The sequence below is a fragment of the Lampris incognitus genome, chromosome 1 (genome assembly GCF_029633865.1).
Source record: "Lampris incognitus isolate fLamInc1 chromosome 1, fLamInc1.hap2, whole genome shotgun sequence".
Taxonomy (NCBI): Eukaryota; Metazoa; Chordata; class Actinopteri; order Lampriformes; family Lampridae; genus Lampris; species Lampris incognitus.
In genome coordinates, this window is record NC_079211.1 from 1,997,906 (window position 1) to 2,010,445 (window position 12,540).

At 50.6% G+C, this 12,540-nt stretch overlaps 1 protein-coding gene across 7 annotated transcripts in view; it reads left to right on the forward strand.

Annotated features, from left to right (window-relative positions):
- The window catches only part of si:dkey-237h12.3 (teneurin-3), a 322,689-nt gene that overhangs the window by 183,019 nt on the left and 127,130 nt on the right, over positions 1-12,540 (forward strand). For all 7 annotated transcript variants that reach the window (XM_056290030.1, XM_056290070.1, XM_056290079.1 and 4 more), the window contains one exon: positions 3,489-3,674. In XM_056290030.1, coding sequence (XP_056146005.1) covers positions 3,489-3,674 — 186 coding nt within the window. The remainder of the gene's footprint in view (positions 1-3,488; positions 3,675-12,540) is intronic.

A 12,540-nucleotide genomic window follows, 5' to 3' on the forward strand; every position in this document is an offset into this window, starting at 1 on the left:
CAACAGAGAGCATCCTGATGTAGGTGTTGGGTCTTTCCAATTGAGAGAAGGCTATATTTAGAGCCACACAGATGGCATCCTCAGTCAATCTGTTTGCCCGGTAGACAAACTGGTGTTGGTCTAGATCAGGGATGGGCAACATGATCCAGAAAGGGCCGGTGTGAGTGCAGGTCTTTGTTCCAACCAAGCAGTTACACACCTAAGTCCACAAATCAAGATGCTTAGCAAAGAATATTGGTTGACTAATAGAATCAGGCCTGTAACAAAGACCTGCACCCACACCGGCCCTTTCAGACATCCTCCATGGGTTGGAGTTACTGTTGAAGCCCTCCTCCATTTGTAGTTTGTAGTTGTCTGTGAATGTTCTCATTCATCCAGGTCATGGTTATCCAAAGGAGTTGAATCAAGTGCAACTGGACTTGGTTTGTAGTTGTGTGTTGCAGATCTGATACCTCTCTTAAGGTTTGCTGTGGTGACGCTGTAGACTGAAGTGTCTCCTGATTTAAAAGCTGTGTCTCTTGCCCTGAGCAGCCGTTGGACTTCACTGTTTATCCATGGTTTCTCATTTGGGTACACTCGGATCCTTTTGCTAACAGTGACATTGTCTGTGCAGTAGTTAATGTATGACAATACAGATGAAGTGTACCCCTCAGGTCTGTCTGATGGGCAGATATACTCCATTCTGTGTGTTCAGAACAGTCCTGGAGTTGAGAGATGGCTCCTTCAGGCCGAACTTTAACTGTCCTGCTGGTCAGCGTAGCACTGATAGCAAGGACTTTATTTTTTTTGGGGGGGGGGGGTTGATAGCAAGGGCTTTGTCTGCTGGGACAAGAAACAAAGAGAGGTGGGTCTGACATTGATAACATTACATTGATTTTAATGTATGGCTTCCAGCATTTACATTAAAATAATCTATTATTCAAGATGATAATTTATTCTCATCTAATGGCCCCAGAGGCTGACATCTAAAACTGCTTAATGGTTCTGAAGACAAGGACTTCAACACTTCTCAGACAACAAACTGCCAAACAGCTAACAGGCTGGTGAGCTGAACACACACGCATACTTTTTACACACTTTTTAATCCCCATTGTAGCAACTCCAGTCTGGCTTCACAACATTTACTTACTTTAGTACATGGAAGGATTTAGTTTTATTTTATGTATTAATTTTTGAAAATGTTTATTTGGAATCACATAATAACAGCATTGGGCAGTTAGTGACCGAAAGGGTGAGATCACGGATACAAGTGGCTGAAATTAGTTCCCTCCGTAGGGTGTCTGGGCTCAGCCTTAGAGATAGGGTGAGGAGCTCGGACATCCGGAGGGAGTTCGGAGTAGAGCCGCTGCTCCTTCACGTCGAAAGGAGCCAGTTGAGGTGGTTTGGGCATCTGATCAGGATACCTCCTGGGCACCTCCCTTTGGAGGTTTCCTGGCACGTCCAACTGGGGGGAGACTCCGGGGTAGACCCAGAACTCGCGGGGGTCTACATGTCCAATCTGGCCTGGGAACGCCTTGGGATCCCCCAGGAGGAGCTGGAGGGCGTTGCTGGGGAGAGGGACATCTGGAGTGCCCTACTTAGCTTGCTGCCATGGCGACCCGACCCCGGAGAAGCGGCTGATGATGAATGAATTAATGAATGAATATTAACTGTATTTTTGCATAATTTTCTTTAGTTAGATACTTTTACAAAGTGATCCTTCTTTTCTGTATTTTACAGAGTAATTATAGAACGCAAAAATAGAACATGGGGTGTTTTTCCATTTGAGATAAAAGAAAAAGTAAAGAAAAAGTTAAAAAAAACTTACATAAACAAATTTAGACAAAAGAAGGACGTTTTGGGGGAATATCCAATTTCCACTTCTCCCAAGTTTTCTCAATGTAGTTTCCTCAAGCCTCATGGAGAAGGTGATTCTTTCCATCACAAACATGTCGTAATTATATGATACCAGTCCTCTGTAGATGACATCATACCAGTGCTCTGTAAATGACATCATACCAGTCCTACCAGTCCTCTGTAGATGACATCACACCAGTCCTCTATAGATGACATCATACCAGTCCTCTATAGATGACATCATACCAGTCCTCTGTAGATGTTATCATACCAGTCCTCTGTAGATGACATCATACCAGTCCTACCAGTCCTCTGTAAATGACATCATACCAGTCCTACCAGTCCTCTGTAGATGACATCACACCAGTCCTCTATAGATGACATCATACCAGTCCTACCAGTCCTCTATAGATGACATCATACCAGTCCTACCAGTCCTCTATAGATGACATCATACCAGTCCTCTGTAGATGACATCATACCAGTCCTCTGTAGATGTTATCATACCAGTCCTCTGTAGATGACATCACACCAGTCCTCTATAGATGACATCATACCAGTCCTCTATAGATGACATCATACCAGTCCTCTATAGATGATATCATACCAGTCCTCTGTGGATGACATCATACCAGTCCTCTATAGATGATATCATACCAGTCCTCTGTGGATGACATCATACCAGTCCTCTATAGATGACATCATACCAGTCCTCTGTGGATGACATCATACCAGTCCTCTGTAGATGACATCACACCAGTCCTCTATAGATGACATCATACCAGTCCTCTGTAGATGTTATCATACCAGTCCTCTGTAGATGACATCACACCAGTCCTCTATAGATGACATCATACCAGTCCTCTATAGATTATATCATACCAGTCCTCTGTAGATGACATCATACCAGTCCTCTGTGGATGACATCATACCAGTCCTCTGTAGATGACATCATACCAGTCCTCTGTAGATGACATCATACCAGTCCTCTATAGATGGGTTGTCTGGCTTCAGCCATCCTTTGTAATTGCTTTTCTAGCAGCTACACTCAATATTCCAAATAAGTCACTGTGTTAATGTTTGTGGGTGTTGTATGTAATAGACCAAAGAGGAATTCATCCCAGTTAAAAGCAAGTTTTGTCCCAAATATCATCACCAATTCTATATAAATCTTACGATTCACATTTTTAAACATTTAGTTTATTTGTTTTTAATTGAAATTAAAGGTGGGATAATGCATATAATGAGGGACTGTATGTAGTACATTAGGCTGTTCACAGGTTTTTATAAACCACCTTATCAGTATTTTCAGATCCCACATTTATTTTCTGCGGTACATATATTTTCTCCGTCAGAGAAGTGGAAGGAATGTGCTGTGCATTCTGTCGGTGGTGACGGCTCAGACTTATTTCACAGCTGTGGCATTCTGAACAAGGCTGAAATCCATGTGTCTCAAGGGAAAAATGTGGGACATGGCAGGTCGGGTCCATGTAGCCCCCAAAAGCTTAAAGGACGGCAAACTTCTCTTCTATTCTTTCTCCTTTCCAAATAGCTTCTGTGTGAAATGAAACAAGCGTGACAAAACAGTAGCAGGAATAAGTGAGACTTGGATGATGGCTGCATGTGTGTGTGGTTGTATTTTTGTGTAACAGAGGTGTGTGTGGTGGACTGCAGCCCCCACGGCTCCTGTATCAGCGGGATGTGTCACTGTGAGGAAGGCTGGACCGGACCGGAGTGTGAGCAGAGAGACTGTCACCCGCGATGTATCGACCACGGAGTGTGTCGAGAGGGCAAGTGTGACTGTCACCAAGGCTGGACTGGAGAGCACTGCACTATCGGTGAGCTGTGACATCACACACACACACACACACACACACACACACACACACACACACACACACCTGCTACTTACAACTGGCAGATGGGCAGATTCTTTGAAATTGCCATTTAATTTTGTGTTCTGTCTTAAAAAGCTGTTCTTTTCCTGCAAACACCAGATAAAACTGCAGTGATCAAAATGTCCATGTTCTCCACCATGGTTTTATTTGCTGCAAGAATTTTGTAAAATCGTTTTTCTTACGATAAAGCTGATCTGAACGCTGGCCTCCAGAATGCCAAGTGACTTCAGAACTCCCTAGAAATAAATGTTCTGTTGAGAAGAAGTGAAATGACCGTGCAGTCGCCATCAGTTCTCATTTCTTGTTGGATCGCCAAGAGCAGAACTTCAAGAACAATAACTTCCTGCAGTATGTTTAGTTAACAAAAAACAGAAACAAGAACTGGAGAAAAAGCTGGGCTGCTGTTGTCTCAATGAGAAATCCTCCCAACTCCAGATGAACGGAGGTTAGAGTCGTAATGTTGGTGCTGGCTGGCTGATCTTCACTCTACATTCCTCATAGATTTTTCTAACAAGTCCATCTTTTTATAACACTGAACACACAATTTGTTTTTTGTTGTTGTCTTTTTTCTTTCCTCACTTTGGGTATTTCACCTTTTGACTACTGGGTTGATGCTGCTGTTTTAGCATGTGGAATTTTAGCATGTCAAGTTTTAGCATGTGGAATTTTAGGATGTGGCGTTTTAGCATGTGGAGTTTTAGCATATGGAGTTTTGGTGTGTGGAGTTTTAGTGTGTGGAGTTTTAGCGTGTGGAGCTTTAGCATGTAGAGTTTTAGCATGCGGAGTTTTAGCGTGTGGAGTTTTAGCATGTGGAGTTTTAGCGTGTGGCGTTTTAGCATGTGGAGTTTTAGCATGTGGAGTTTTAGCATGTGGAGTTTTAGCATGTGGAGTTTTAGCATGTGGAGTTTTAGCATATGGGGTTTTAGCATGTGGAGTTTTAGCATGTGGAGTTTTAGCGTGTGGCGTTTTAGCATGTGGAGTTTTAGCATGTGGAGTTTTGGTGTGTGGAGTTTTAGCATGTGGAGTTTTAGCATATGGGGTTTTAGTATGTGGAGTTTTAGCATGTGGAGTTTTAGCCTGTGGAGTTTTAGCATGTGGAGTTTTAGCATGTGGAGTTTTGGTGTGTGGAGTTTTAGCATGTGGAGTTTTAGCATATGGGGTTTTAGTATGTGGAGTTTTAGCATGTGGAGTTTTGGTGTGTGGAGTTTTAGCATGTGGAGTTTTAGCATGTGGAGTTTTAGCATGTGGAGTTTTAGCATGTGGAGTTTTAGCGTGTGGAGCTTAGCATGTGGAGTTTTAGCGTGTGGCATTTTAGGATGTGGAGTTTTAGGATGTTGTGGAGGATGAAAGAAAGGAGACGAGACCACTTCTCCTTTTGACCACACAGCCGTGGGGTCGTTATTTCCTCCAACCAAAACTCAGTCAGCAGTTTTTTCTGCTAAACCTCAGCCTCGTGTCAACCCACATTACCCTTTGCTAACCCCCGCCCACTGTCTTAAAGGGACCGTCTCTGGCCCACATGGGGAATATCTAACCTGCAAGTAGGTCAGTACACACGTCGTCGTCCCCCCCCCCCCCAGAATTCACCATGACAAAAAGTTTAAAAAAAATCAACGTGGCGGGGGTCGAGTAATGCGGCCAAAACAGCTCCTCTTGATGGGTGTAGGGGCAGGGGGCATCCACACTGAGGGGGCTGGGCCAGTTGAACCGGTCTGTCCAAGTCCAGGTGAACCGGCTTGAGGCGGTCCACCAAAACCCACTCCTGCTTACCACCGACATCCACAACAAAGGTCTTAGCCCCCGCTGCCAGGACACGGAAGGGCCATCGTAGGGGGGCTGCAGGTGGGTACGGTGGGCGTCATGCCGGATGAAGACGTACCCGGCTGACTGCAGGTCCTTGGTGATGTAAGACTTAGGGAGGCCGTGCCGTGAAGTTGGGACTGAAGTGAAAACGCTGGCAGCGTCCTGGAACACAGCCCGTTGGTGGGCAGCAGACCGGGGTGCCGCACCGTCTGGGAGAAATTCCTCCGAGACCAACAGTGGCTGGCTGTAATCCAGCTTGGCCGACAAGGACTTGAGGTTTTCCTTAGGGGCGGTCTGCAGGCCAAGCATGACCCATGGGAGCCGGTCAACCCAGCCACTGTCTGTGAGGCTGGCCCGAAGAGCGGCCTTCATAGAACGATGAAAGTGCTCACATAAACCGTTGCCCTGCGGGTTGTATGCTGTGGCGCAGTGCAGCTTCACCCCTAGGCTTTCAGCGACTGCAGTCCAGAGCTTGGATGTGATCTGCGGGCTCCGGTCAGAAGTGAGATCAGATGGCGTGCCAAACCAGGTTACCCAGGACCCGATGAACGCCCGGGCCACCTCAGCAGACATGGTGGTGGACAACAGAATAGCCTCTGGCCACCTAGTGGTGCTGTCTACCATGGTAAGGAGATGAGTGAAACAATGGGAGGAGGGAAGGGGTCCTACTAGGTCCACACTGACATGGTCGCAAATGCCTCCCAGACACTGGGAACAGTGCCAGGGGTGCCTTGGTGTGGTGGTGAATCTTGGAGCGCTGACACGCCATGCAGATGCCTGAGGAAATCAATGGCTGGCAGGCCCAACTGGCACTTTGCTGGGTTGACGATGAGCCTATGCTGGCTGAGCCGTTCGAACAGCTGCCAGAGGTGGACCAGGTGCTCCGCTGCAGATCTACTGGCCATGAGAATGTCGTCCAGGTAAACAAACAGGAACGGCATATCTCGCAGCACAGAGTCCATGAGCCTCTGAAAGGTCTGTGCAGCCCCCTTGAGCCCAAACGTCATCCTCAGGAACTCGAACAGGTCGAATGGCGTGATGACTGCCGTCTTCGTCACATCCTGCGGGCGGACCGGCACCTGGTGGTATCCGTGCATGAGGTCCACTTTGGAGAGGATGACTGCCCCTGCCAAGTACATGGAGAAGTCCTGGATGTGCAGGACGGGGTAGCGGTCCGGCGTTGTGGCGTTGTTGAGGCGGCGGTAATCACCACATGGGCACCAGCCACTGTTAGCCTTCGTGACCATATGCAGGGGGGAGGCCCATGGACTGTCGGAGCGGCGCACGATGCCGATGCGCTCCATGTTGGCAAACTCGTCCTTGGTGATGGCGAGCTTGGCTGGGTCGAGGCGCCGTGCACGGGCGTAGACTGGGGGGCCCGTGGTGGTGATGTAGTGTTCTACTCCGTGCTTGGTGACTGCTGATGAGAAGATGGGCGTTGTGAGGTCCGGAAACTCAGCGAGCAGATGCGGAAATTCATCCCTGGTGGCAATCATGTTGGACAAGCCGATGGGACCCGCCCCCCCAGCGTACATGAATAGGAGCAGAAGGAGACGGCGTCAATCAAGCGGCAGTTTTTAACATCTACCAACAGTCCATAAGCACGCAGGAAATCCACACCCAGGAGGGCAATGGACACCTTCGCCATTACAAAGTCCCAGCCGAATCGCCGACCTCCAAAAACCACCTCCACATACCTTGTGCCATAGGTGTGTACAGGGGTGCCATTAGCAGCATCCATAGGGGGGCCAAATCCGCTAGCCATCGCATCCACTGGTGTCGCAGGCAGGATGCTCCGCTGCGGGCCCGAATCAACTAGCAACCACCGGCCGGAGAGGGTGTCCTGAATAAACAGCAGCCTGCCTTCCTGGCCAAGGCTCAGGGCTACTACTGAGCGCCGGCCCTAGCTTTCCCCGCCCTGCTGGAAGTGCATGGTGCACGGCATTGCTTGGCTTTGGTTCCAAACCTAGCATGGTAGAAGCACAGTCCCCCTGACTCCTGCTGCCGATGAGAAACTGCTGCCGTGGCGACGCCCGCAGCCTCAACTGGCGGAGGTGGAAGAGTGTGGGCAGGCCGCGGAGCGGCCGCACACTGCTGTCAGCTGGAGAGAAAAATCCTGTCAGCCTCCGCGGCCAACTCCCGAAAGTTGCTGGTGGTGGACAACTTGGAGCTGGCCAAGCCAGCAGGGATGTGCGAGGGGAGGTAATGGGGGAACAGCCGGCCGAAAAGCAAGGCGGGGTTGCATGAACCCAGCATACTCAGCATCTTGTCCATTAGCTCCGATGGCTTGCCGTCTCCCAAGCCTTGCAGCAAAACAACCGGTCCGCCTGCTCCACCTGTGCTAGCTCAAAAACCTGCAGCAAGTGTCTTTTAATCGTACCGTACTTATCCACAGGCGGCGGGGCTTGCAGCAGGCCCAATATCCGTGACGCCGTAGATGTTCCAGGTGCCGCCATGACGTAGTGGTACCTGGTCTCATCCACGGTGATGTTCCTAATGGTGAACTGGGCTTCGATGTGAGCGAACCATGCTGCCGCAGCCGGTTCCCAGAGGTCGGGCAGTTGGAGCGAGACGGCGTGAGCCACTGCTGCTGCACTGGGAGCTTCGTTCTCCATGGCTCACGTCGGGGTCACCAATGTGGAGGATGAAAGAAAGGAGACGAGACCGCTTCTCCTTTTGACCACACAGCCGTGGGGTCGTTTATTTCCTCCAACCAACTCTAAGTCCACAGTTCATTCTGCTAAACCTCAGCCTTGTGTTTACCCACAATACCCTTTGCTAACCCCGCCCACTGTCTTAAAGGGACTGTATCTGGCCCGCATGGTGAAAATGTAAAATGTAAAATAGGTCACTACAATGTGGGGTTTTAGCATGTGGGGTTTTAGCATGTGGGGTTTTAGCGTGTGGGGTTTTAGCATGTGGGGTTTAGATCTCTGGTCTGGAGAGCAGAAGACAGCCAGCCGACCTCTCAGGAACATGACACGTGTGCATGTGACACCGAGTCTTAATGACATGATGAGGTTGCCACGTCACCTTCTCTTGACCTAACATGTCAGTTCCCTTGCTACTGTACCCCAGTCAAACATCGCTTAGTGCAACCCTGACACTATGTGGCAAACAGCACTCCTGCGACCGTCAACCTGCGACGTTTTCCAGTCAAACAAAGAGCCGCCACTCCAAACTCTTGAATCCTAATTATGTATTTACAAGCCGGCCTCGTTGGCGGTTTTCCACATGGAGCATAAATCCCACTCGGAATGGGGAGGGATTGGAGCGAGGGAGGCGAAACTGAGGTCACATTCCTGATCTTATTAATCTTTCTCCCCTCGCTCCCGACACCCACACATCCTTTTCTCTTTCTTCCTGTTTAAGACCCCATCAGGAGAGTCCTTCCTCGCTGTGGATATCCTGGTGGTGAATAGGCTGCACTTTACCTTTTCTTTAAGAGCTGGGAGCTTATTTCGTCTTCCAGGCCCTGAATAACCGCCATTTGCACAAAGCGTCTTTTAATCTCATTACATGGCCAGCCCTTGAATAAAAGACTTCATGGGCCATTCTGTTGTTGCTGCCGTCTACATCCTGTTTTATATTCAAGGTCTAACACACTCTCAATGCTTTCTAGCAACGCAGCTTACCATCAAGGCCTACTTTTTATTTATTTTTCATGGCTTCGGTACACGCCGTCTTGTGTCTGTAGATGGAGGCGATGAAAAAGAGATGATGGCAGAGCTGAAAAAGAAATAAACGTTTGGTGTGCTGCAGCAGGCTGCATTCACGTCACACTGAGAATGAGTTTACACAGCGACCTGACGAGCAAGCAGAACCACGTGAGGCTGCCTCGTACACCACAGACTGAATGTTAGCCGCTTTCGTTTAATAGCCTGAAATCACAGGGAACAGGATGCTTCTCTTCTTGTTCTGGAAACGGCAGCACAGATGAACAGGTTCATAATACATATCTTACTGAGCTGAAGAAGCAAGGATCACGTGTCCTAACTGGTACATGTAGAGGAAAGGACCACACCGGGCTCCTCAGACCAGGGAGCAGCTCCAGTATGTCCTAACTGGTACATGTAGAGGAAAGGACCACACCGGGCTCCTCAGACCAGGGAGCAGCTCCAGTATGTACTGACTGGTACATGTAGAGGAAAGGACCACACCGGGTACCTCAGACCAGGGAGCAGCTCCAGTATGTACTGACTGGTACATGCAGAGGAAAGGACCACACCGGGCACCTCAGACCAGGGAGCAGCTCCAGTATGCACTGACTGGTACATGTAGAGGAAAGGACCACACCGGGCTCCTCAGACCAGGGAGCAGCTCCAGTATGTCCTAACTGGTACATGTAGAGGAAAGGACCACACCGGGCTCCTCAGACCAGGGAGCAGCTCCAGTATGTACTGACTGGTACATGTAGAGGAAAGGACCACACCGGGTACCTCAGACCAGGGAGCAGCTCCAGTATGTACTGACTGGTACAGCAGAGGAAAGGACCTACACCGGGCTCCTCAGACCAGGGAGCAGCTCCAGTATGTACTGACTGGTACAGCAGAGGAAAGGACCACACCGGGCTCCTCAGACCAGGGAGCAGCTCCAGTATGTACTGACTGGTACAGCAGAGTGAAGGACCACACCGGGCTCCTCAGACCAGGGAGCAGCTCCAGTATGTACTGACTGGTACATGTAGAGTGAAGGACCACACCGGGTACCTCAGACCAGGGAGCAGCTCCAGTATGTACTGACTGGTACAGCAGAGGAAAGGACCACACCGGGCTCCTCAGACCAGGGAGCAGCTCCAGTATGTACTGACTGGTACATGTAGAGTGAAGGACCACACCGGGCTCCTCAGACCAGGGAGCAGCTCCAGTATGCACTGACTGGTACATGTAGAGGAAAGGACCACACCGGGCTCCTCAGACCAGGGAGCAGCTCCAGTATGTACTGACTGGTACAGCAGAGGAAAGGACCACACCGGGCTCCTCAGACCAGGGAGCAGCTCCAGTATGTACTGACTGGTACAGCAGAGGAAAGGACCACACCGGGCTCCTCAGACCAGGGAGCAGCTCCAGTATGTACTGACTGGTACAGCAGAGGAAAGGACCACACCGGGCTCCTCAGACCAGGGAGCAGCTCCAGTATGTACTGACTGGTACAGCAGAGTGAAGGACCACACCGGGCTCCTCAGACCAGGGAGCAGCTCCAGTATGTACTGACTGGTACAGCAGAGGAAAGGACCACACCGGGCTCCTCAGACCAGGGAGCAGCTCCAGTATGTACTGACTGGTACATGTAGAGGAAAGGACCACACCGGGCTCCTCAGACCAGGGAGCAGCTCCAGTATGTACTGACTGGTACAGCAGAGGAAAGGACCACACCGGGCTCCTCAGACCAGGGAGCAGCTCCAGTATGTACTGACTGGTACAGCAGAGGAAAGGACCACACCGGGCTCCTCAGACCAGGGAGCAGCTCCAGTATGTACTGACTGGTACAGCAGAGGAAAGGACCACACCGGGTACCTCAGACCAGGGAGCAGCTCCAGTATGTACTGACTGGTACATGTAGAGGAAAGGACCACACCGGGTACCTCAGACCAGGGAGCAGCTCCAGTATGTACTGACTGGTACAGCAGAGGAAAGGACCACACCGGGTACCTCAGACCAGGGAGCAGCTCCAGTATGTACTGACTGGTACAGCAGAGTGAAGGACCACACCGGGTACCTCAGACCAGGGAGCAGCTCCAGTATGTACTGACTGGTACATGCAGAGGAAAGGACCACACCGGGCACCTCAGACCAGGGAGCAGCTCCAGTATGTACTGACTGGTACAGCAGAGGAAAGGACCACACCGGGTACCTCAGACCAGGGAGCAGCTCCAGTATGTACTTACTGGTACATGTAGAGTGAAGGACCACACCGGGTACCTCAGACCAGGGAGCAGCTCCAGTATGTACTTACTGGTACATGTAGAGGAAAGGACCACACCGGGTACCTCAGACCAGGGAGCAGCTCCAGTATGTACTGACTGGTACAGCAGAGGAAAGGACCACACCGGGTACCTCAGACCAGGGAGCAGCTCCAGTATGTACTGACTGGTACAGCAGAGTGAAGGACCACACCGGGTACCTCAGACCAGGGAGCAGCTCCAGTATGTACTGACTGGTACATGCAGAGGAAAGGACCACACCGGGCTCCTCAGACCAGGGAGCAGCTCCAGTATGTACTGACTGGTACAGCAGAGGAAAGGACCACACCGGGCTCCTCAGACCAGGGAGCAGCTCCAGTATGTACTGACTGGTACAGCAGAGGAAAGGACCACACCGGGCTCCTCAGACCAGGGAGCAGCTCCAGTATGTACTGACTGGTACAGCAGAGGAAAGGACCACACCGGGCTCCTCAGACCAGGGAGCAGCTCCAGTATGTACTGACTGGTACATGTAGAGGAAAGGACCACACCGGGCTCCTCAGACCAGGGAGCAGCTCCAGTATGTACTGACTGGTACATGTAGAGGAAAGGACCACACCGGGCTCCTCAGACCAGGGAGCAGCTCCAGTATGTACTGACTGGTACAGCAGAGGAAAGGACCACACCGGGCTCCTCAGACCAGGGAGCAGCTCCAGTATGTACTGACTGGTACAGCAGAGGAAAGGACCACACCGGGCTCCTCAGACCAGGGAGCAGCTCCAGTATGTACTGACTGGTACAGCAGAGGAAAGGACCACACCGGGCTCCTCAGACCAGGGAGCAGCTCCAGTATGTACTGACTGGTACAGCAGAGGAAAGGACCACACCGGGCTCCTCAGACCAGGGAGCAGCTCCAGTATGTACTGACTGGTACATGCAGAGGAAAGGACCACACCGGGCTCCTCAGACCAGGGAGCAGCTCCAGTATGTACTGACTGGTACATGTAGAGGAAAGGACCACACCGGGCTCCTCAGACCAGGGAGCAGCTCCAGTATGTACTGACTGGTACATGTAGAGGAAAGGACCACACCGGGCTCCTC